Source organism: Vigna umbellata, chromosome 7 (assembly GCF_029865625.1).
Source record: "Vigna umbellata cultivar VRB3 chromosome 7, Vumbellata_1.0, whole genome shotgun sequence".
Lineage (NCBI taxonomy): Eukaryota > Viridiplantae > Streptophyta > Magnoliopsida > Fabales > Fabaceae > Vigna > Vigna umbellata.
The window spans coordinates 22,235,497-22,262,918 of NC_142171.1; the positions used below are offsets into that span (position 1 = coordinate 22,235,497).

General features: G+C 35.5%; 2 protein-coding genes across 2 annotated transcripts; both read left to right on the forward strand.

Moving 5' to 3' along the window:
• Positions 1 to 413: 413 nt before the first annotated feature.
• LOC148195423 (uncharacterized) lies at positions 414 to 1,179 on the forward strand. The gene is made up of 2 exons (XM_088095425.1): positions 414 to 490; positions 686 to 1,179. Exons 1-2 carry the CDS (start codon positions 424 to 426, stop codon positions 1,090 to 1,092), a joined length of 474 nt encoding a protein of 157 aa, XP_087951551.1. The 5' UTR covers positions 414 to 423; the 3' UTR covers positions 1,093 to 1,179.
• Positions 1,180 to 26,261: 25,082 nt separating this feature from the next.
• Positions 26,262 to 27,338, forward strand: LOC148195424 (uncharacterized). The gene has a single exon (XM_088095204.1). The coding sequence runs from the start codon at positions 26,262 to 26,264 to the stop codon at positions 27,336 to 27,338; it is 1,077 nt and encodes a 358-aa protein (XP_087951330.1).
• Positions 27,339 to 27,422: the final 84 nt, after the last annotated feature.

The following is a 27,422-nucleotide window of genomic DNA, read 5'->3' on the forward strand; positions in this document are numbered from 1 at the left end:
CACATTTAATAATAATTTAGATTCATCACCCTTATAATAATATATTACTTCATTTTATTCCATTGTTTTTCTCACTAATCTCAAATTAATCTAAACTCGAATAGACCTATTATTTATGATTTTTTTTAATTTATAGTTTAAATAAAATTATCTTCGTTAATTTTAATTACCTTATATATATATATATATATATATATATATATATATATATAATTAAAGTGAATTGATATCATTACTCACATTTAGTTCACAATTATTTACCAAAAGTACACAGTATTAAATTTTTATTAAATGTATTAGTTAACATAATTACTATTAAAGAGGCATAATTATGTTTTTTTGTCTTTTTGTGTGAAACTACTTCCACCATTTGAGTATATATAGATGAATAGTTATGGTTGAACAACATGTTCATTGAAGAACATGGGGTCTTCAAGATATTCAATTGTCAATATGACATTTTTGTTAACTCTTTTGATCATGACTTCAGGTTATTAATGATGTTATTTTCACTCCCTTTAGTTTTCCAATTCAAATGAGTCATTTTCTTCTACACTACCTACTCATTTGATTTCTTATAATATGAAATCAAATCTTTCACATAGTTTTTTGTGGGGAATTAGGGTTAATGTTTTATTTGAAAAATTGATTTGGCATTATTCTTAATTAGAATTTTGTGATGTAGATTTGTGCATGATGAAGACAGAAGCAAGAGAATTCATTGATCAATCCTCATGCGATAATTGTCAAGGATGTCCACCACACCAAGCACCACCTCCACCACCACACCAAGAACCATCTCCACCACCACATCATTGCCCACCGCACCAATCACCACCTCCACCACCACACCACTGCCCACCTCACCAAGCAACACCACTACACCACCACCATTATCCACACCACCCACCACCACCACCACACCAGGCACCACTACCACCACCACCGTACCAGACACCAATTCCACCACCACACCAAGCACCACCACCACACCAGGCACTACCACCCCCACCCCCACACCAAACACCAGTTCAACCATTACACCCAGCACCACTACTCCCAATTTACCAAGCACCACCTCCACCTAAATAAATCTTTTTTTTTTATGCAATTTATCATCTTCTGAGTGATATGTACTCTTAGTTCTTAATAAAATATGATTATTTTGTTTATGTCTCACTATGTTCCTATATGATATCGCAACTCATAATTTTTCTTATAATAGATTCATCGATAAATATAAGTTTCAACAAATAACATTTGAAAAAGAGATAATGAAATTGAATTTATAAAATTAAAATTAATTTAAGTAAAGTTAATTTGTAAAAGAGTTACGTAAAATTTCAAATTTTTTCTTCAAATTATTTATAAATTAATTTTAATTTGCTATGATTTTTCTTAATTATAATTTTAATTATTTATAAAATAATTATTTATAAATTAATTTTAATTTTAATTATTTAGAAGAAAAACTTGTGCAGACATAATTTATTTCATTTAATTTTAATTTTGAAATGAAAAGAAATTTCTAAATAAAATCGTATTAGGTATTACAATAAATTTTAATATCTCGATTATGTTTGTTGATACTTCAAAATTGATCATTCATTATCATTATATAAAAATTTATTACAAAAATAAAAAATATAAAACATAACAAAATTATATTCAATAAACATAACCAAATTATACATATTGCCATGTACTATTTTACAATTTTGTTTTATATTAACTTACCACTTTGGCATATATCTCATGAATGTTTTGTGAGTGTCTTTTCTTACCATCTTCGGAGACAAATTGGTTACAAAACTAAAATAATGAAAAAAAAAATAGGTTTTAAAAAGAATCCTCACTAAAAAAGTGTAATTATATATCTCTCAATTTCTTATTTTAAAAATATATATATATATATATATATATATATATATATATATATATATATATATATATATATATATATATATATATATATATATATGACAGGGAAAGAAAAATAATTTTTAAATATTTGGAGAAAACTAAGATCTTGAAAAAATATAAAAGAAAAATAAAACTATAAAAAACTAATCAAAACAATAAAGTCCATTAAGAGATAAAAAAAGAAAGATGGAGAAACACAGCAAAAAACTAGAAAAGTAATTTAAATAATATATTTAGAATTATTAAAATAAATTATTCAAACGGTGCAAAACTAACAATCACAATTGATATGAAAAGAAAAAGATGAAGTATTGATCAGTTTGTCAAACTAATAGAATAAAATAATTAATTTTTTGCCTAAACCATAGCATATTAAGAAATTTAAAACACCTTTATTTTCTCCAATTTTCTTTAACCATTTACACTTGTTATAGCACTAGTAAAAAAAGCAGATTTAAACTCGCCCATTACGCCTCGGTTTTGTCAAAACCGAAGCGTATAAAAAGGCGGTGGCATTACTGTAATTCTGAACAACTTATATGCCTCGGTTCTAAATAACCCGAAGCCTAATACACATACTGCCTCGGTTCGCAGATGCAACCGAAGCATATATGTTTAAAAATAATAAAAAACTCTGACGCTTCAGTTGCACACTTTTTGAAGCCGAAGATACTGCCTCGGTTAACACTAAGAACCGAGGCAGTATATCCTGCTCTGCCTTCCACGTTGGCCTGCTGCCACTGACAACTTTTTCGAAACAGGGTTATGGCCTCGGTTGGCACCCAGAACCGAGGCAGTATAGCCTGCGCCTCTGCACATTCTCAACTGCTCCTTCTGAACATTCTGATCTGCCCCTGGGGTACTACCTCGGTTGCTTTTAACCGAAGCCGTAGAGCCTTTTCCGCTTCGGGTTGGCGGAAAACCGAGGCATATAGCCAAATTTAATTTGAAAAATTAGATGTTTATGCCTCGGTCCTGAGAATAACCGAGGTAGTAGGGCCTTTCTGACTCGGTTATTTGATTAACCGAGGTAAAAGCCTGTTTATATTTCCAGAACTGCAACGCTTCTTCTCCCTCACGCGACATTTCTCCTCTGCACTGTTCCTCCACCACTTTGCTTTTCCTCACCGCCGCTCCCCCTCCGCGCTCGTGCTGCCATCGCCGGTGTTCGGTTTGTTCTCCTTCTCCGTCCTCAACCGTCCACGACTCTGCGTGTCCTCTCACCTTCGACTGCCTCCGACGACGCTGCTGCCTCCGCGCCGGACTCCGACGACGCTGCTGCCTCCGCGCCGGACTCCGACGACGCTATTGCCTCCGTCGGTCACACTCCGTCACTGTAATTGCCACCGTGCCTCGTCCACTTCCATTTGTTTCTGGCATTTCACGGTTAGTTGAATTCACATTCACTGTTGGATTGAAAAAATTTTCATAATAAAATTTTGATATTAAAATTTTGATATATGTTTGATAAATATTGTTGTGAGATGATATATTGGTGATAAATAGAATTAGAAATAGAATTAGAAATAGAATTAGAAATAGAATTATATAGTTATTTGATGATAAAATTGTTGTTGTTGTGAGATTGATATATTTATTTGATATTTGTTTGATAATTGTTGTTGTGAGATTGATGTATTTATTAGATTGTTATTTGATGATTATATTGGTATAATGATTATTGTATTAAATTGGTTGATTTGATGATTAGATAAAGTTTAAGGTTGGAAATCATGAGTTGTTTGCTTTAATATATTGTTTGTTGTTGTGAATTAGCCTTAGTTTCCCGTTTGAGATTCAATACAAAAATTGTTTACTATCTCTAGATTTTTTTCAACAAATGTACTTTTTACAAATGAATAGAAAGAGATGGTAGACATAATTTGACAGTATTGAATCTTGAATTGTCCGGTTGGACAGTTTAAGAAGAGTAATAACTTTTTCATAGTTTATTATAACATATCAATTTTAATATACATGTCTTAAATTTCATGAAAATTTGCCGTTGTGTTTTTGTATTGATCTTCGGGTGCATATTTGATTGTGATTTATAATCACTTTCATTTCGTGTAACCTGAAGACCAATGCGAAATGCTGGCAAAATTTCGTGAAATTTAAGATATGTTGTTTAAAATTGATATGTTTAATAAACTAAAAAAAGTGAATCTTCTTGAATGGGATAGGGTCACACCTTGAATACAAACACGATCAAAGTGATCATTCAAGATTATTGAGATTGTGTAAACAATTTCAGTAAACATGCGTACGGATAGAGGGTGGATGAATTTACCATGCGTACGGATAGATGAACTTCAAAACGAAATTATCATCATCTTGTGTCAACTAGAAATGTTTTTCCCTCCATCCTTTTTTGACATCATGGTGCATTTACTTGTTCATTTGGTCAGAGAAATAAAGTTGTGTGGACCAGTATACTTAAGATGGATGTACCCTATTGAGCGTTATATGAAGATTTTGAAAGGGTACGTCAAAAATCAATATCGTCCAGAAGGTTCGATGATTGAAAGATATATTGCTGAAGAAAGTATTGAGTTTTGCTCTGAGTATATGGCTAAAGCAAATCCGATAGGAGTCCCTCGGACATCATGGTTGAGTAGATATTCTACAAGTAAAAGCATCCGAGGTGTGAATGTGGTGACGAAAAGTCGTGAAGAATTGATGCAAGCACATCTATACATATTAAACAACACAGATGAAGTGATCCCATTTTTGGAAGCTCACAAAGCCGTTGTAAGGGACAAGTATCCACGACAATCAGAGAAATGGCAGTTGATGGAGCATAACAGAACATTCTTGTCCTGGTTCAAATCTGAAGTTTCGAAAGAATCACGGTCCTCTAAGACTTTGTTCTGGTTAGCAAATGGCTTGAAGTTTGATGTTGTATGTTGTACAGGATACGAAATTAATAATTGCACATTCTATACAAAAACTTTGGATGATAAAAGCACAGTTCAAAATAGTGGCGTCAGTCTAGAAGCTGAGTCGCTACAGTTTTCCACATCCAAAGATCAAAATCCTGTAGTTGGTTCCATGAGATACTATGGTAGAATTGAAGAGATATTTGAAGTTGATTACACTAAGTTTTCCGTTGCACTCTTCAAATGTAAGTGGGTAGACAATAAGAGTGGTGTCAAAATAGATGAATCTGGTATGACACTTGTTGATTTTCGAAAGGTTGGTTATAGAGACGAACCGTTCATCATGGCATATCAAGCAAGTCAGGTTTTTTATGTCAAAGATCCTGCATCTGACCATTGGTATGTTGCTCTCCAAGGAAAAAGGCAAATTGAAGATAAAGAAGAGAATTTAAGTAATATTCATATCGCTGACAACCATCCATTTAAAACGACAATAAATTTGGATGACGACCCTCTAATTGATGATATACAAGCAATACGAGAAGATCACAATGAGGGAATATATATATGACCAATCCATATGATTATGTATGAATTTCATGTTTGTTTAAATTTTTATGGCTTTTGTTAAGTAATATGTGTAAGTGTTTTATTTATATTTCATCTTATTTATTGTGACAGATATATGGCTGAGTCACCTCATTCGTCAGGCGATGAAGTCCCCACCACTTCTAGACGGACGAGAGGAGCAACGAGGTTACGACAACTAATACTTAGAAGAAATGCAGGTGAGAGGGCACCTGTCATTATTGACGTGGTCACTGGAGTTGCATCTGGCCCAAATGCAGATGTATTTAGGTCTTACCTTGGAGTACTAGCACGTGATCGTATCTCTATACTTACTCCATCCTTTGACCATGTTTCTGAGGCTGATCGGAATCTCATCTGGCAAGATCTATTGGTAATTTAAGCAATATTACTCCAAATTCTATATTCACATTATTGATAAATCTGTATTGTGATAAGGTTATTACTTTCTTTGTTGCAGATAACATTTGATATGCCAAACGTTGAGAGCTTAAGGAATAGGTGTTTATCTGCAATTGCAGAAAGATTTCGAGGGTTTAAGACAAAATTGACGTCTAGATATATATTTGGACCAAAAAGTAATGAAAATCCATGTTCCAAATATTCAGCAATTGACGAAGAAACATGGCGTCAGTTTGTAGAGCTTCGTTCTTCTGAGGCGTGGCAGGTAAGTGTAGTAAAATCATTCAATTCATCCTTCATAATTATTTACCATGACAATTGTTTAATTTTTGTCACAGGAAAAAAGGTCAAAAGCACAGGGAATAAGCGCTCAGAATAAAAATCCACACCTCCTGTCTCGTGGTGGATATAGGAAGCTTGAAGAGAAAATAATGAAGCAGAAGTCAGATAGTAGACTTCCACTTTCTGAGGGTGATGACCCTCTTCCTCCTCCTTCACCACCATCTCGGCACGACAAGTGGAAGTTAGCCCGTATGAGACCATCGGGCTCCTACACTTCGGAGTCTGCCAGAGAAATATCTGAACGAATTGTAAGATGTCATTTCTTTGAACTTTTGTTATGTTATATATCTTACATAGCTATTTCGAATGACTTTGAACTTTTGTTATGTTATAGGACTCATTGGTTGAGCAGAGCTCCCAAGGTCAATTCACACAAGAAGGTCGTCAAGATATTCTTGCCACAGCTATTGGACGACCTGAGCATCCAGGACGGGTGCGTGCTGCTGGGACTGGCATAGGCATACGACAGTTTTTTGGGTCTTCCTCGCGTCCATATTCATATGAAAAGATGAAGGAGGAAATAAGAAAAGAGATGACGCAGGAGATCACAAAGAAGGTTCGAGCAGAGTTATATGATGAAGTTGCTGAATTGGTTGCGCGCCAGTTCCAGCAGCATTATGAGGATTATGGCAATCGTCCTCCACCATCTCCTGTAGCAGAACATGTTGTGCCCCCTACAGGTAAGGTTATTTATTTTTGCTTACTAATTTACTTTTTGCATAAACTAACATTTAATTTGACAGGTAGAAGCGGTAAAGGAAGTTGCTCAGCTGCCGGTGCCCCAGGAGACGACATGGATGACACTCGTCCATGTGAGTTATATATTCTCTCTGATACTGGGACCATGCTAGTGGCTCGTGGTACAGTGTATGAGACAGCCACTGTAGTGCATGGGGTACAGCTTGCAGAAGATGAGGTCAAGGTCACGGTCGATGAAGTTGTCATAGCGGATGCCGTTCTTCCTGTGCCTACGGATGAGTTCTTCACTGTGGAAGAAGCACTTAGGTCCTTTGTCGCCTGGCCTAGACATTTGGTTGGTCATGTATCTAATCCCTCGGTAAACACTCGTACTATATACTTCTCAATTTTAATATTTACTTCTAATCCACGTTATAACAACCATTTTTGCATTTAACAGCAGATAGGTCAAGAGGGAAGTCCTAGACCGAAGAAGACTCATTTATCTGAGGATGACCCTCTTGGTGCGTTAGACGACCTTGCTAAACTCATTTCAGAGGTGCCGATGAATGTACATTGGGATTCTACTACATTTGGAAGAGAATCTCATATCCCATTGTACTTGCATCAGCAAGATGTTAGGGAGCTTGCGTCGGGGAGAGATGAAATTAATATTACACTCATTCAGCTGTGGATGATGTAAGTTTATGAAAACTTTTATATATATTAGTATTTTATGAACTTACTTACATCATATTATTTCTTCATTTTAGGTATCTGTTTGATGTTAGTAACAAGAAGGGGTTCAACGATGTATATGGGTTCATTGACCCTTCTATGACTCATGAGAGAAATAAATTTGATGATATACAGACATACATCACCACCTGCTTTGGAACGGGGAAGGAGATATATTTTCTCCCTTATATACATGGGTAAGTGAAGTTTGTTAACTTCAACACATTCATTTATTAATTTTGGTATATCATTCATAAGTTATTACCAATTTCAGGTGTCATTGGCAGCTACTTGTGATCTCCGTACCGGAGAACACGGCTGTTTGGTTTTGTTCATTGCATAAGTCTCCTCCCAGCCCTCTTAGACATGCAGTAGATTGGTAAGAATCTCAATGTCTGGTCCTTTTTTTTTATATAAATGTATGCTAAAAGAATTTCTTTTGATAGTTCCCTTGCAGCACATATGATGTTATTTGGGAGATCTACTGCTACAGCTAAAAAGCTTGCATGGGTTTCTCTTAAGGTTTGGTATATTAGTCCATACTTTGTTACATTTGCTTCCATTCAAATGATGTTACTTAACATTTTATAATTATGATGATATATTGTAGTGTAATAGACAAATGGGGTCATATGAATGTGGTTACTACGTTATGTTTTGGATGATGACCATCATTCGTGCACATTACACCACTGGATGGGAAACGGTAATATTTAAGTTTGAATTTTATGTTCTCTATATTTGGATTTCATATACACTAATTAAAATCATTGTACTTTATGCAGAGATTTAATAGGACTGCTTCAATTCCAGAGAAGTCAATCCAACTTGTGAGGAAAACACTTGCAAGATATATAATTCATTTATATAATAGTATGTAGTAGATATTAGGATATACTAAGTTTTAAGTTTATGTTTCTAAGTTCTTTTATGCTTTTCTACGTTACTATAAATTGAACATGTACATTGCATTGATTTATGCTTGAAACTTGATTTATGATTCCATTTTGGATTGATTTATGCTTCTAAGAATTTGATTTATGATTCCATTCAATATATTTTATGTTTTAATATGAATTTCATTTAAAATATACGTTTCTGTAATATTCTGGACTGTTCTGGTTATAAATTGATATGCAGGTCTGTTTCTGTGATTGGGAATGTTGCAGAAACAGACCCCACTTTAAAAAAAAAACGTACTTATATGCCTCGGTTCTGGTCAAAACCGAGGTCAAAAGCCAACTTACTGCCTCGGTTATGGTCAAACCCGAGGCAGAATGTGTAGCGGAGGAGAAAAAAAAAACAAAAAATGGATCTACTGCCTCGGTTGGGGCCAGAACCGAGGCAGTAAAGTGGAACTTTATGCCTCGGTTACGAAGAACCGAGGCCTAATGTGCTACGAAAAAAATAAATTAAAAAAACGTTCAACGCATATGCTTCGGTTCGAGGTGAACTGAGGCAGTAGAGGGTAAGTTTATGCCTCGGTTGACAACCGAGACCAAAAGTGTTAGACTTTTTACCTCGCCTGAATATGCCTCGGTTGGGAAACCGGTGCCTATAGCCAAAAATAACCGCTGTCGTTTCCCCTTATTGTACTAGTGTAGCCTATATATATATATATCTCTTGGTCAAATGTTATTTAAAACATTTGACATATGTCTAATTATCAAGAATTCTGATAGAAAACTCACTAAACTAACAAAAAGACATTACACTGTAATCAATGAAAGTCGTTATATAAACACCTTTGAATAAAATGCATTAATCAAAAGCAACCCAATAATTAATTAGACAAACCTCGAAAGTATAAAATACACAAACTCCACATTTATAACTAGCATGTCACCCTCCATACTCATATACCCATTGACTTGATATAACGTGATCACTATCATTATTTTATAAAGTGGCATTTGTTTTAAGTTTATTATTTTAGTTTTGTTAATTGAGTTTGTAATTTAGCAAAGATTTATCAACAAATACTCGAACACTATAATTATACTGTATAATTTTGAAATTGTTGTAACAATTAATTCTTTCAATATTAAAATGGATGATATCTATTAAATTGGTAATATGATTATCTCTATTCACACTAGTACAATATTTGCTTTTAAACTCGTACAATATGCTTCATTTTACACCAAACCGCTGCCTATAACAATGAGGTGACAGATCAGTAATTAAGGCGACCTTATAGTCCTTGGTTGCATGCAGAACTGAAGCATAACGAAGCTACCACCTCGGCTGCATGCAGAACCGAAAACCCCCTACCCGCCAAACTTTGGGGCTGACAACTTTATGAAAATGTAATACTACCTCGGTTTCATGAAGAACCGAGGCATAAAGCCTCTGCCACACCTGCATCACTGAATCTGCCAAAATTTTAGGCTGATAAAAGGTGATACTACCTCGGTTTCCCACAGAACCAAGGCATAAAGCCTCTGCCACCTCTGCACCGTATGACTTTTTGAATAATTTTTTAAGCTTCTATTTGTTTTGTCAAGGAGCTACAACCTTGGTTTCTTTAGGCCCGGTTTCAAAAGTGTGTTCTGCTTCGGTTGTGTTTCTTACCGGTAGCACATATGGTGCTATTGCTTCAGGTGTTTTAGACAACCGAGGCAGTAAAAGGGGACATATTGCCTCGGTTCAGTAGGAACCAAGGCATAAAGTCCTACGAAAAAAAAAATAAAAAAAAAAACCAAAACATGTACTACTTCGGTTAAGGATGAACCGAGGTAGTATCTTACCCTTTTATATCTCGGTTCACACCCGAGGCCAAAAGTAGTAGACTTTTTGCCTCACCTGGATATGCTCGGTTCCCGTTACCTATGGGCAAATATAACCGCTGTCGTTATCAAAGGCAAAATGACTCCACCTCTTTGGAACACACTCTCTGTCGGGAGGAAATTGGAAAATATGGTTATGGTTGGCTCCTACCTTTTCGCAACTCCTCTCAATCTTCCTTCCAGACTTAACCTAAAAAGACTCCTCAAAACTCACTCCATCTATTCCCAAAATAACCGAAAATATCCTCCTATTTACTCCCAATATTTTGTACCAAAAGCCACCTTAAAGTTTCCCTTTTAGACTTATTTTACTTTCCTTAACCAACCTAACATTTAAGGTGTAACATTTGTGCTTTGAATGAAATAAAGAGGTGCCCAACCGTTAAGCATCTAAATTAGGAAACAAGATAAAAATGGACTTTTCACAGTTGACTATACAATGCCAAAGTCGGTCATCCATAAAAGAGAACTTTGTTTTCACTTTCCTTGCCTTAGGTGGGTTCAACTTCACGTAGTAGAATTCTATAGGTTATTTTAAAAGACGAAAACTCTCTCTCTCTCTTCTAAACTAAAGAAATAAAACTTGCAACTAAAGAGAACAAAGGGTATGCAAAATATCAAAACTTAATTTCTCTCTTTTTCTGGAACAAAGGATTAACAAACAAGGAAACCCACTAAAACGTAATAAAAACAGTTCCCCTGAATCTAGCACACGACCCCTAAAAGATCAAAGAAGGGTTTTTTCTCTCTTAGAATACGTACACTAATTGCACGGATAAAGGGATTGAATCTCAACTTCTATTGGTTGTCAACCCCCACCGGACCACCCCTCCAAATCTCAACTTTCTAATTATTTGTGGCCTACACCTTAATCCAACAAAATGAAAACTTTTTAAAGGTGGCAAATGATTGAACCGATGCCTTCTAAACACAGCTCAACTATCTACCACTAAGCCCACCTCCTTTTCGAAATTTAAAATAGCAATAACTATCAATGAATTTTCATACAACTCTTAAACACTTTTATCACCCAATATCAAATCAAAATAAATATTAATATAAAAAAACATAAGAATAAAATAAAATATATCTTTATTTTATATGGGTCTTTCAGGTTTTGAGGTTTTGTTGCTTCTAGTTCAAATTATATACTGCATATACAAGAAAAGAAAACCCTAAAAATTACTTTTACAAAAGAACAAAAGAAAAATACACTAAAATAAAAAAAAAATCCAGTCAAAGCTAATCAATAATCACACGAATAGAAAAGTTAGAACCCCCGATAACGGCGCCAAAAACTTGTTAAGACTCCGATAAGTGTACCGAATCGTATCAAGTAATAATAAATAGTAAGACCAAGTATCGTTTTCCAAGGGACTCAAGGCTTAGATATTTATGTGGTTTCTCGATTAATTAAGACTTGTGAACAAAATAATGGTGTTTATAATGCAGAAAATAAATATGAATGCAAGTGTTGATCAATTGACTTGAAGAATGCACAGGTGATTGGTGATAGAAGGAGCTTCACTCTTCAAGAATGAGAAGCTTCTTGGATCAGAGGTGGCAGCGGAATTGGAAAACGCAGATGCAATTGGAGGTGCACAGAAGGTGTTTGATGAATTGTCTGGTGCGGTTTTAGATTGTGTAGGCAGAGGTTCTAGCTCAGACGACCTTCCAAGGGGAAAGGAAGCTAGAGGATAAGTGTGCTAAAAAGGCACAAGTCAGTGAACTTGAAAGTGAGAACTGGCTGGACAATTCAACAACATTTCTTTATACAATTCAAGTTAAGGTTACAAACGATGAAGCTCTCTTTTATATGAGAAGATGAGCTTGGAAGTGTGCAAGGAAAGCTATTGAATTATGCTAATTACATGTGTTGAAAACTAATGAAAGTGAGTTGCATTTTTCACGTGGGAAGCATGGAGAATGTGCTACAAATGAAGATGGCTCACGGTGTGGCTTGTGTTCCACGTGGAAAACTTGTAAAGTGTGCTTCAGAGTGAAGAAGAGCCATGTTGAACGTGTTGCACATGGAAAGTGTGGAAAACATGCTTCATGGCTAGTTGCAACATACATTCTTTTTTGCTTCCTTTGTTTCCTTTTTGCTTGGCAATTCTCCTAGGAACTTTCCAATCTTTATTGTCCTATAAACAATGTAAATGGAATTAGTTAAAGAGAACATGCTAAGACTTAGAAATAAAAGATTAAGTCCTTTATTCAACTTCCCTTTCTTGGACTTAGAGTAAAGTTGATACTTCTTTGGATGGAAAGTCCCTAAACGGGTTGCCCTCATTCCCTCCCTCTTTAAAAACGATTTGTCCTCAAATCAGGAAGAAAGAAAGAAGCACAACTTTAGTTTTTATGTTCCTCCAGGATCAAAAATAAATCTACGAAAGATAGCAAAAATGAGTATGATGAAGAAGATGTAAACAAAGATAAGAAGACAAAAGAAAAGTCTTGTATTTTTGAAAAAGATTTTCAGAAATTTAGGCTTGGAAAAATGGAAAATTCCATTGTCCCAAGTTACTGAATTTTTATCTTAAGTTACTTGTTTACACAAGGGTAACATTAACTCAAGGTTTGAATTGCCATATTTTGAAATGGATTGCACAAAATATGGGATGACAATAGATTTAAAAGAAAAATGAATAATGGAAGAGTGCACAATAAATGGAAAAGAAGTAAAGAATGAGAACCCTTCCCTTTTAGGTTCCATGGTGATGGTAAGAGTAGGAGTTGCCATCATTAGCAAGAGCTCCTTCTCTTTACTTTCCTCTTCTTGCTTCTTTTCTTTTCCTCTTCTCTTCTCTCTCTTTTCTTTTTTTCTTCTCTTATTTCTTCTTCTCTTCTTTGTCTTTTTTCTCTCTCTTTCTTTTCTTTTCTCTCTCTCTCTATCTTGTCTCTCTTCTTCCTTTCTCTTTTCTTCTCTCTCTCTTTCTTGTCTCTCTTCTTCCTGTTTCTCTTGTTCTTCTCTCTCTCTTTCTTGTCGCTCTTCTTATTGTTTCTTTTCTTCTTCTCTCTCTCTTTCTTGTCTCTCAACATCTCTTTTTAGTTTTAATTCTATTTGCTTAGCTTGCAGCTCCTTAAGGTTAATCTTAAATTCTAGTTCTCTAATAAGGAAACCATTATCATTTAAGCTTTCAAGATATATTTTTCCTTCTTCAATGTAATCTCTCAAGAATTGGAGGTTTCTCTTAATAATTGAAGGTACAAAGTCTTTTCTCATGCAAGATTTTAATTCAGACCAATTATGAATGGGAGATTTTCTGCCTATCATAACATGATATTGTCTCTCATCCCACCACTCTCTTACATGCATTTCAAATCTAGATGTGTAGAGACTAAGGACATAAGATTCACTATTGCTAGAATAAAAATAGGATTTAGGTTTACTTTTTCTAGCAATAAATGGATGCATGTCATTAATGTCCTTTTCCCAAGCTAGGTATGTTAATGCACCAATATTCGCTCCAAAGTATAGAATATTTCCCCTAGCTTGTTTCTACAATTCACCCTCAATCCAATCAAATTCATGAAAGGATCAAGAATCCAATCAAATTCATGAAAGGATCAAGTCCTTCTTCTAGCTTCATTAAGTTTTCTTTTAATTTCTTTGAAACTAATGGATTGATCAAAACTAGAAGACCAAGAGGACCTATATGAACAAGAAGACGGATAGGAAGTATAACAAGACATCAAAAACTTTTTTTGATTTTTGTGAAGGATTTCTAGAAAGATTCTAGAGGTAAAATGAACCAAATAGCTCCCAGGAAGGAGAGGTGAGTCACAAATGGACAAGCTTAAGAACCTTGTCCTTCCTAGACAGAGTGTCTTTGATTGTTTCTTACCTTAGTGTCTAGGTAGAAATCTTTCAAAACTTTTTAAATGTAAGAATGCTATGCATCTAGAAACCAAATGAAGGTTTATCCAAATGAAACGCGCTCCTATGTATCACGGAGACTTAAAACATAAAAGTCAAGCAAGCAAAGTAAAGGAAAACAATGCAAATGGAAAATGTTATGCGGTCCTAAGTGAAAGTGCAAGTGACACTTTGAACCCCTTGACACACTTTCACACTAAGAAGTGGAAACTAAGCTATTACAATGTTTGATGGTGCACTTGGAACTGCTTGAAATGCATTTTTCCAAGCCACTTTAAGTTGAAAATGAACACAAAATGGAAAGAAATTACAAAGGTTCCGTGATACCAAGACAAATTTACAATTCAATGTTGGTACAATGAAATAAAGCCAAGTGGGGCTGCTAGTTCAGATTGGTTGAAGACCAAAGGTGATGTGTTTTTGCTACTGAAATGGTTGTTGGACCAACAATGTTAAAGTGCTCTTGGAGTCCAAGCTTGTGGCCCTTTTAACACCTCATCCACTTCCTAAGATGTTACCCCCTTGGAGCAAGGAATCTAAGGTAAAACAACTGCACCAATTTGTCACAGCACCCAAAACAAACACAAAAACAGTAAACAAAAACCAACTGCTGCACCAAAAATGAATTTTCGCAGAACATATTTTGGGCACAAATTAGAAGCCAAACAAGTTGAATTCAAGTGAATGTAAGCTTGGAATCACAGAAGGAACACAAAAGGAACCTAGGAGAGGCACTAGAACATATTAAACAAGCAAGAAAAGACTCAAAACAGTGATGAAATTGTGTGCTTCGAAACTGTTTAATAAAATTCAAAATTGTTTGACAAAATGCCACGAAGAAGAACAAATTTTGTGTTTGTGGTTTTTGACCTTTAAAATATGGATTGTAGGGTTTAAATTGCTTTTTATGATTGCTATACACTTGGATAAGCATATAAATGTAATTGGAAACTTAAACCCAGCTTTTGCCAATCCAAAAATGAAAATTAGAATATGGCTAATGCCAAATAGCACAAAAAAGGTATTCTGCACCAGAAAAATGATGTGAAAATGGTGCTTTGAGATGCAAAAATGAGTTGCAGTGGTTTTATGACAGAACTAATGGTTCAGTCAACTTTATATGCTTATATTGAAGGTGTTCAAACTTTCAAACAGCGAGGAAAAAAACCACACCCGAAACTCACTGGTCCACTTACAAAAATTAAGCAAATTCAATGGTTGGAACCTGATTTTGTAGTGCTGGTGTAAAATTGTCCAAATGAACAATAATTATGTAAAATTCGCCAAATGGTGTAAAATTGACCAAATGAACAATTCAAAAGGTAAAATACACCTGCACCAATGTTGAAACTGCACTGAAAGAGCCAAATGCTCCAAATCACAGGTTGAGTTGCTAATTATGCATCATTTTGAAGCAAAAACTGGACCAGAATCAAAAAGCAATAGAACAAAGTTGGGTGGCACAATCAAAGGCATAAGGAAGTCCTAAATGACTAGATCTAGCTATAGAATATGAGCTAGCAGAATTAAAGGACCTAAGACACAAACAAAGACAACAAGAACGATGCAAACACTTGATTTAGACTGTGACAGTTTTGAAATCTAGAATTTAATCAACTCAACCATTCATTTTGCAATTCTGTTATTAAAATGAGTTGTTAGACTTCCAGCACTGCTGAACAACACCAAGGAATTTTGTTCAAAGCTTAAGAACCAATAAATCTAGTCTGAAACAACTTATACCTAATGCACCAGATTTGGAAAAATATTGTGCACAATTTGGAAAACAGATTATGAAGAACTCAACCACTCATTTTGGAATGTAGTGTGTATTATTGATTGTTAACACTTGAAACATATATGAACTCAACAAAAAACTTGTTTCAAACTTTAGAATCCAAAAATTTGGACAGAAACAGATTATAGTAAATCAAACCAGAAAATGAGTTTTTCTGCAGAATGTGGACTGGACAAAAGTGTCCCATGCTTGTGAGCTCAAATGATCAAAGCTGACTTACTGCCATTGCTTTATAGATCAACATATAGCTAGCAAGTGCACTGGATTCAATGACAAACGAAAGAAATCAAAGTTGAACTGAAATAAACATTGTGACAAAGGTAAAACTGCAAAAACATTTGCACAAGACATGACAGAAACTGGAATTGATTTATAAATCTGAATTTGAACTCAAACAAAAAAAGTGCACATATTAAAATGATGAAGAAACACTAAGGAACAACTGAATGAACACAAACAACAAGCTCAAGTACGAATTAAGCCAAACAAAATTAAAAAAAAATTGATAAAAAGTGACAGATTATAAGCTTTAGGACGTCCTAGGGTTTGTACCTTTGGCAGAAACGAAGCAAATACTCTCTCTTCCACCCCTTTGAAGGAAGATATTGGATGCTTAGGCTACCTCTTCACCTTTCTAGGGTTTTATCTTTCATTCTTCCATTATTATTCATTTAGTTTCACCATGAATATGGTGAACTAAACCTTATATTGTTGTTGGGGAATCAATGTAGTCTTGTGAAACTCTCATATATGGAATTTGTTTTAACATCTTACTTTTAAGACTTATGCTTTCTTTCATCATTAGTTAGGGTTTTTCCTCTTTGCTTAATGCTTGCTTTGTTTAATTCATTCATTGCCATGATTATTGATTTTGTCGATACGGGAACGTACGGGGAAATCTAGATCCGGGGAATTTCTCCCAATAGTATATTGGTTGCCGTTAAGCTCCTGCACTTAAGAACTAATTACTAGGAATGCTAGGAATTGTATGAACTGGTAATTAAGGATAGGCCTCCTTGCAAGGTGATTTAGAGAGTGGCATTAACAATTGATGAAAAGAATGTTGAATTCCTAAAGTATATGAGAGTGGATAAGATGAAATTGATAGCCCCAACAACATACTCATCCATCTATTTCATTGAAGTATTTGTATTCTGTTTTCGCCATTGATCAAATTCATGCATACATGTTTATTTACTGTCTTTTGCATATTAAACTCCAATCAATTTGTTCTTAAGTCTTAAATAATCAACAAATCACATAACTAAACTAGGCCGTGAGTCCTTTGGGAGAACGATACTTGGTCTTACCGAGTTTTATTACTTGAAACGATTCGGTCACACTTGCCGATTGTTCATCATGTGTCAAGCTTGGTTAAGAAACACATTGAAATACCACAAAAATGCAAAGATCCAGGTATGTTTTCTGTTCCTTGTACTATTGGAAATTTAAAGTTTCACAATGCCATGCTAGATTTAGGGGCTTCCATTAATGTAATGCCTTTATCAGTGTTTACTTCTCTATCTTTAGGACCTCTTAAGACTACTGGTGTGGTCATTCAACTGGCCAACCGTAGCACAGTTAACCTTGTAGGTGTGCTCGAGGATGTCCTTGTCCGAGTAGACAAGCTAATTTTTCCTGCCGATTTCTACATCTTGGATATGAAGGATGAAGATGGAATCAAGTCATCCACTATTATCTTGGGAAGACCTTTCATGATGACAGCACGAACCAAGATAGATGTGCATGCAGGCACACTGTCCATGAAGATAGGTGATGAGAAGATGCCTTTTAATGTATTGGAAGCCATGAAGCACCCAATTGAAGAGCATTCTCTGTTTTGTATTAATTTATTAAGTGAAATTGTAAATAATTTTTCTGTTAGTTTCTTGGACATTTTTTCAACTTTTTCTCCATCTTTGGACTTTTCTTTTTCAAACATGTCGTGCCTAATTTTGGACGACGAAGAAAATTGTAAAACAGGTGATATTGAGGACGCGGTGTCAATAGATTATACCTCTGTGGCGTCCGAGTGTGATGTTGAGGTGGCAGAGATTACCTTAGGCAGTAAAATCCTGCCATCTGTGGTACAACTACCCGTTTTGGAGTTGAAACCTTTACCATCCCATTTGAAATATGCTTATCTTTAGAGGGATGGGAAACTCCCTGTTATTATATCTGCATTGCTTACTGATGAGCAGGAAAAACAACTATTACAGGTTATCAGAGATCACAAGAAAGCAATAGGCTAGACTTTGGCAGATATTCCTAGTATTAGCCCTTCGTTTTGTATGCATAGAATACTTTTGGAGGAAGGCGCTAAACCTGTGAGACAACCTCAGAGAAGATTGAATCCTCAACTGATGAAGGTTGTCAAGAAAGAGGTAACCAAGTTACTACAAGCAGGTATTATATATCCCATTTCTGACAACACTTGGGTGAGCCCTGTACATGTGGTTCCCAAGAAATCTGGAATCACAATCGTTAAAAACGAGAAGGATGAGTTGATTCATACTCGTATTTAGAATAGCTGGAGGGTTTGTATTGACTATAGGAGATTGAACCAAGTCACTCGAAAGGACCACTTCCTTTTGCCATTCATGGATCAGATGCTAGACCGTTTGGCAGGTAAGTCACATTATTGTTTTCTAGATGGATTCTCTGGATATTTTCAAATCTGTATAGCCCTAGAGGACCAACATAAGACTACCTTCACTTGTCCTTTTGGTACATATGCTTATCGGAAAATGCTATTTGGTTTATGCAATGCTCCTGGTACATTTCAACAATGTATGCCGAGTATTTTTACAGACTTATTGGAGCATTGTATTGAGGTTTTCATGGATGATTTTAGTGTATATGGGTCATCTTTTGATAATTGTTTGGCTAATCTTGCAAGAGTTTGTCAGAGATGTGAGGAAACTAACTGATGAGTCGTTATTTCTTGAATTATATTTAGTTTATTGCACTTAAATAAACCAGGGAATTGTGTTTAATTGTTTGTTATTTCCCCGTTTTCCGAATTCTGCTTAATTTGATCGGAAATTTGTAATTGTGCTAATTTGGGTTTTCTGAGCTGATTAAGTGCACTTTTTTTGAAGTGCAGGAAAATTTCGGAAATACATTTTGGGACATCAGGAAGAATGCCAAATAAATTCAAAACTCTCGACACAGATATTTTTGAATTAATTAAATTGTAATTCAGTAGTTTAGAATTTTTGAATCAACTCTTATATTTTGGGTCAATTTTTTGTAAATTAGATTAGACCCAAAATTAGAAGTTAATGACTTAGCACCCTAGGGTTTTATTGTGTGGACCCTACCCTAAAAAAAAAAGGGAACTTACGGCCTTAGAAGAAGGGACAGCCGCCACTTGCAGGGGACGCTCCCACACACTCTCGGTCTGGGTTTTCTTTGGGGGCTCTCGGTTTTACATTTTTTTTAGTGTTGGTGTGTACACGTTTTTCAGCTACTGTTACATGGAGTTTAATTTTTCAATTGGAGAGATGCTTCCATTTAGTTACAACACTTTTTATTGAATGTTATTTTCTTCTTTTGATTCATACACGTTGATGGCTTGATGATGATATGATGGGAGAAGCACCTTCGTTTTCTGAGAAAAGGAGCAAGACAATTTTCTTTCTTTATACATAAGCGGTGATTACTTGGGAGGAGAACTGCGTGTGAGCTGGAAGCACTGTCCTGGAGTGCTCCTTCCGTGAATGAGCGTTCTTTCTTTTCATTTTGGTGGTGCGCACACGTGGAGTTGAGGAAAGGAGCTGGCACGGCTTGGAATGGAGATGCTGCATGGAAAAGGGATGAGAACTTGGGAGAATGCGGTGCTGGATGGGAATAAAAGAAGGCAGCCGCCATCCACATGGATATGGTTATTCCTTTCGTTTTGCTCTTAGGAAAAGGGGCGCTAATTTCATCCAGCTCGCGTCCAGCAAGAGGGAATTCATTTTGGCTTAATATGTAGCGCATTGAGAGGAGAAAGTGGTGGTGTCACGTCAACTCTAGCATTTGAAGAGCACCTTGCAGTTTTTTTATTTAGTATTAGGGTGGTTGATTTGCTTTGCAACGCTGCACTAAATTCCCTTGAGAATGAAGAGGTGGTTAGGTGGAGAAAAGTGGGAAGTCCAGCACACACGTGAGTCATCTTCATTTTCTTTGCTTTGGAGAAATGGATGCAGCGAGGAAGTAGAGCTGGAAGAAGAGTAGCACGTAGATTGGTACGGAGATAAGATAAATGGCCGGTGACTAGGACAAAGAAATCGCTGGCAGCAAAGAGCACTTTTTGGAGTAGGTCCAGGATGGTGTCTTTATTTTTCTTCAAGAATAGTAGTAGGTGTTGATTTGAATTGTCCCGTCACGTGATTGCTTAAGTATGGAAGGTGCATTCCATTTTGTAAGTAGCTGACACGTTCCACGGAGGAAGGCTACCCCATTTGCAATTTAGGAATTAATACTTTGTAGAATGGAGTTGGAAGAAGTGAAGCAACAGTGATTTATTAAAGGGAGCACTCTCTTGGAGAATGAAGCACATGGTTATTTTGCTGGAATGTTCAACAAGTCACGGCTAGAGAGGAGTTTTAGAAGCCTTTGCAATTTCAAACCCTTTTGGTAGATGCACATGGGTCACGGTCAATGGTAGAGAAAAATTTATGTTTTCTTATTTCTTTTGTCTTAGGATATTTTACATTATATGTGGAATTGCTTGTCATCTTTTCAATTGAGTGTTACAATTTTAGTAGACCAAATTGTGTTGGGATATTTGTTCATTGTAGAGTTTGGTTTAATATTTTCTTTTACTTTAATGTTATCTATTTTGTTCGGTCGTGATATTTTAATTGTAATGTTAGCTTAAGTAAGTTATGTTGGTCATTAGAGATATTATATTGCTTTCTTGAGATTTCCGGATTGTTCTCTTGTTTATTTTGCTTTGCTTATTGGTGTTTTAATTTAGTTTATTTCCAATCATAAGAACACTTTCAAACCCCCCCCCCCCACTATGTGTTTGATCTGAGACTGAACCACATTTGGTCCTTGAGAGACGACCTAGGAGTCACTTCCTAGTACTATACTGCATTCTTTTATGCACAACTTTTGTGGGAGGTGCGACCCTCTCATCACTAACCTTGTTTTGAATTTTGAAAAATGTCATTTTATGGTGGAACAAGGTATAGTTTTGGGTCATGTTGTCTCCAGGAATGATATATCTGTAGATCCTGCTAAAATTGATGTTATTTCACAATTGACTTACCCCTCCTCTGTACGAGAGGTTTGATCTTTTCTTGGTCATGCAGGGTTTTACAGGAGGTTTATACAGGACTTTAGCAAGATAACTAATCCTCTGTCCAACTTACTTCAGAAGGATGTACCATTTGACTTTGGATGGAAGTGCAAAGCGACTTTTGATTCCTTGAAAAGGGCACTTACTACCACTCCCGTCATCAAACCACCTGATTGGACATTGCCATTCAAGTTGATGTGTGATGCATCAAACTTTGCAGTAGGAGCGGTACTTGCACAAAGAAATGGGAAGCTACCACATGTGATATATTATGCTTCCAGGACATTGGACACTGCACAGGCAAATTATACCACAACTGAGAAGGAATTACCAGCTGTTGTATTTGCCTTGGATAAATTCAGATCATACATACTTGGATCCAAGGTCATTATTTATACAGATCATGTTGCATTGAAATTCCTTCTAAAGAAAGCAGATTCCAAACCAAGGTTGATCAGATGGATGCTACTGCTCCAAGAGTTTGACATTGAGATTCGGGACAGAATTGGAGCCCATAATCTAGTAGCAGACCATCTTAGTAGGATTGAAAAAGAAGAAGATGAAATTCCTATTCAGGATGACTTTCCTGATAAAGTCTTGCTAGCATTAACTTCTATAAAAGGTATGTATCCTAAACCTTGGTTTGCTGACATTGTTAACTATTTGGCTGTTTCATCTATTCCTCCATCTTTCTCCAAATCTGAAAAAGCCAAACTGAAAAGTGAGGCGAAGTACTATGTATGGGATGAACCATTCTTATGGCGCATTGGTAGTGACCAAGTTGTAAGAAGGTGTGTTCCTGACATAGAGATACCTTATGTGCTTGAATTTTGTCATTCATCACCTTTTGGAGGACACTATGACACGCAAAGGACATGTAGGAAGGTGTTGGATTGTGAATTATATTGGCCTACCATCTTTAAAGATGCACGGAGGATATATGAAAATTGTGAGCAATGTCAGAGGGCAGCCAGATCCATCACTATGAGGGAAGAGATGCCTCAACAACCCATGCTAAATTGTGAGGTATTTGATATTTGGGGTATTGACTTCATGGGTCCTTTTACTTCTTCTTTTGGGTTTTCTTATATTTTGCTTGCTGTAGAATATGTTTCCAAATGGGTGGAAGCCATAGCTACAAGGACTAATGATGCTCGAGTTGTTATGAGTTTTGTCAGATCTAACATTTTATGTAGGTTTGGAATACCACGAGCCATCATTAGTGATCAGGGGACCTACTTTTGCAATAACCTGTTAGAGAATATGTTGAAAAAGTATGGGGTGACGCATCGCATTGAAAAAGTCGAGGTCTCTAACAGAGAGATCAAGAAGATATTGCAAAAGCTAGTGAAGCCAAATAGGAAGGATTGGGCCACAAGATTGGATGATGCACTTTGAGCACATCGGACGGCCTACAAAGCACCAATAGGTATGTCACCTTTCAGGGTTGTATTTGGAAAAGCTTGCCATCTACCTGTGGAGATTCAACACCGAGCCTATTGGGCTGTGAAAGCTTGTAACTTGGACATGGAAGGAGCAGGGAAATAGAGAAAGCTCCAACTGCAAGAACTATAAGAGATTAGGCTCACAGCCTATGAAAACTCCAAGTTTTACAAAGAGAAAACCAAGAAATTCCATGATCAAAAGCTTGTGACCAAAAAGGATTTCAACATAGGTCAAAAGGTGTTATTGTACAAGTCCAGGGTAGGGCCTATGAGTGGTAAATTAGGCTCCAAATGGGAAGGTCCATTCATTGTAACACAAGTGTTTCCCTATGGAGCAGTGGAGATCAAGGAAGAATCTTCTGATAGAATCTTCAAGGTTAATGGCCATCGTCTGCGAATATTTAATGAAAATCAATACATGCTGAACAAGACGATGGATGGAGTGAATTTGACCACTCCAACATTCCTTCCACCGTGAAGGAGGTAAGTTCCCTCATACTTTTTGTTTGCATTTTATAAGGCATACATTGAGAACAATGCATAGTTTAAGTGTGGGGTGTGGGGAAACAATTAATTTTGTTTGTTTTTAATAAATTTTGCATTGGATTTGAGAGTTTGAATCAGTAACTGGAATGAAAAAAAATGAGTCATGTTGATATGAGTGGATTGCTTCTATGATTTGTTGATTGAGTTGACTTGAGAATTTCCGGATTAAATATTTTGTGAAAGAAATTTGAAACCATGTGAGTTTTAGGCTTAATGTTAAGGATGGACCACCATGTGCCATACCATTTCTTTTTTTTTGTGATTTGCCCATGTTTTGTTGATACTTTAATAGTTAGCTTGATTCTATGTTGTGCAACTGAGGTGAATATGCATGATTTGATATGATTGAAGCATTTCTTGTTTTAGTTACTTGGCCAAATAAACTTGTCCTAACATTAATCCATTGGAACCCTCTTTGAGCCTTAAGCCTATTTTTCTTGTTTCTAGTCATTATCAAATAAAAAAAAATCATATATTCCTTACCTTAGGAAAGAAGAAGGAGTAATGGATTCTGTTAGAAGTAAAGTGAGGAATAAGTGTGTGGGTGAGTACCTCACCCACAAAATAACAATTAAAAAAGCAAAAAGGAAGATGAAAATTTGGAGTTTTCAAAAGAAAAATAAATAAATAAAATCTTCCTTAAAAGAGCAAGAAATAGAGTTGTTTTTGAAATCAAGTGTCATTACTCTTTCTATATCAATTTCAAAAGCTCAGAAATTCCAAGAAAATTTCCTACCTTTGCCTTGGCCTCAATAAAACCTTAAACAGCCCTCATGATCAATAATTGCATGTTTACTAAAGTTTGTGAATGTTAGAGTCTTGCTAAATATCAAGGGTGTCTACTTAAATGGGTATTTTGAGTGTAAACACAAACCACAAACACTTGAGAGAGGTAGGGGTGGGCAAAAATAATTATAGTGTACTGAATTACAATTAAGTGTACTATATTATACTTAAAATAAACTAATCTGTTTTTACTAAAAACTGAATAACTTACACTACAAAAAAAATCTTATTTAGAGGGGTTATTTTGGAGAGGGTATAAAAAACCCCCTCAAATTAACACAACTTAAGATGTTTAATTTAAATTATTTAACTGACAATGTTTGTGGGAGTTTTAATTCCTTTTAAGAGAGGTTTATAACCTCCTCAAATAATAATATATTTTTTTTCTTCATTTACTAATTCTTTTACATTTTTCCCTCTAAAAATTTTACCGTAAGTTTTCTTTTAACAATCCTAAAATTTTATTCCCTTCATATCTTAAACCCATCTGCCTAAACCCAATATTTTCGTCTAATTTCTGATTCAATTTCTCCCTTCCACTGAACCCTAAAATCAGTTCCCCCCTTAATTCCATCCGCAAAATCAGTTCCCCCTTCATTCCATCCGATTTCTCCCTCGTAGGTACGCAATCTTCCTTTCTTCCTTCTTCTATTTCCTGTTGTCATTCATTTCTTTCATTTCTCCTTTGGATTGCCCATGTTTCCTTTTCCTTTCAGATTCGCAGTCGGTGGACGAAGCTGCAACGGGGGTTCTGCGGATCGTCAGAGAGCGGAGCTCATAACGTCACGGAGGTACATCGTTCTACAACTCTTTGTGCTTTTATTTGGTGCAGCGTTTTATTAAGTTCATTCTGCGTCACTTTAGTGGGTTATCTTCTTCCCAGTTTCAATCATGTTTTTCATCAATGAGTAACTTGAGTTCGCCATTTGGTTTTCTTTCAGTTTTTGTAGGGTCAAATGAATATTAACTGGAAAGTGTCTAATTCATCAAATTTATGCATTTTATTGAGTGGTGTATGTGTTTTAATACTTCAAAAGTGCATCAAGATATATCCACATTAATCAAATTTCTTTTATTAACATACATAATTTGAAACATGAACATACTTCTTTACAAGCATGTACACTATATTTATACCTAGAATAAATTTGCCAAGCTTGCGATTGGAACAATAGATTGGACCGTATGTTGATGTCATTGAATAACTTGTAATTGCGTACTATATTTCTGCAGTAAGACAAATTATTTTTGAAAACCAACCGACATATATATATATATATATATATATATATATATATATATATATATATATATATATATATATGTAATGTATGTAAGGTATCCAACGAAATCAAACGATACCTAATTAAATTGCTTAGTCACTTATGCTTAGTCACTTATGTTTTGTTATCTTTATGAATCTTTTTCCCTTCCAATTTCAAAATTCTGAGTGGGATGTGGAAGAAAATTAGAAGATGCAAAGAAAGTTATTGTGGGTGTATTAAGAAAAATACATTGGGTTACTTGGGAAAAAATATGTAGAAGAAAAAATATGGAGGATTTGGAGTGAGAGATATAAAGCTGTTCAATGAGTCATTGCTAGCAAATGGATGTGATAATTATTTGAACACTAAGCAACAAAATTACATTAAACTATCTTTCTCTTCCAACTCACATTTCCTTCCTTCTTTCCTCAACAATCATTTTCCTTTTTCATAATTGATGTTGCAGGTTTTTCTTTAAGCATTGCAATCTCACCGCTTCAAGGTTAGTAGAAACAAGTATTTCATTTTTTCTAATTCATTATTTATTTGTATTTTCCATGAATATTGTATTCTTTTTCATGTGTTAGTGTATTTTATTTTGTTTAGGAATATTTTTGAATGGATAAATCTTGGATAACTAAGCCCCGAAATACAGTTGAATACTCAATTGGTTTGCAAAAATTCTTAGATTTTGCTTTTGAGAATGGGGCCTCTGGAGACACGATTCGATGTCCATGCCCCAAATGTGGGTTTGTGAAATGGCAAGCTAGAGGCATAGTTGAGGAGCACTTGATTTTAAAACAATTTCCCATAAATTATGTTATTTGGAATCTTCATGGTGAGAGGCAAAGACAAGATATTTCTAGAAATGAAGATGAGTCACAAGAGACATTTCATTTTGAAAATCCAATGGAAACAATGATAAATGAAGCATTTGGACATTATAGGCAAAAAGGTACTAATATAGGCAGATCACAACCATTGGGTAAAGATGATGTTATTAATGAAAGGCCAAGGGAGAATCATAATGAATTTAATGAGTTTCTCAATGACGGAAATCAAATATTGTGTGACGGGAGCAAGTACACAAAATTAGAGTTTGTAATCAAATTATATCATATCAAGGTTTTGTGTGGATTAAGTGACAAGGCAATGACTATGATCCTAGATTTGCTAAGAGATGCATTTAGTGAAGCAAAGTTGCCTCTTTCTTTTTATGAGGCTAAGAAAATCATCAACAAACTTGGTCTTAACTATACCAAAATAGATGCATGTCCAAATCATTGTATGTTATATTTAAGAGATGATGAAAAGGATTTGCAAACATGCAAACATTGTGGTACATCTAGATGGAACCCAAAGAAGAAAAAAAAGCAACCTGCAAAAGTTTTACGTTACTTTCCTTTGAAACCAAGATTGCAAAGATTGTTTATGTGCTCTAAGACTGTAGAGCATATGAGATGGCATTCTTCAGAGAACAAGGATGGAGTTATAAGGCATCCAAGGGATGGTGAGGCATGGAAGACATTTAGTGTAATGCATCCTGAATTTGCTTTAGATCCTCGAAATGTTCGCTTAGGCCTTGCTAGTGATGGTTTTAATCCTTTTGGCACTATGAGTTCTACTGATAGTATTTGGCCAGTGTTTTTAATTCCATACAATCTTCCACCTTGGCTTTGTATGAAGCACACTTCATTGATCCTATCCATGATCATTCTTGGTAAGCAGATGCTTGGAAATAGTATTGATGTGTACTTACAACCCCTTGTGGATGAGTTACATGAGCTATGGAATGATGGGGTGGAGACCTTCGATTCTTCATTGAATGAAACTTTTAGAATGCGAGCAGCTCTTATGTGGACAATTAGTGACTTTCCTGGCCTAGGTATTTTATCTGGTTGGAACACACACACAGGTTTAGCTTGCCCTACTTGTAACTTTGATGCAGAACCTTGTCACTTAATCCACACTGCCTACAGGATATAAAAAGGATCAATGGAATTTTAATTGTGTTAACTTTGATAGACTTATTCATATTGGAAACCGTGAAGAACATGAACCTTATATTGA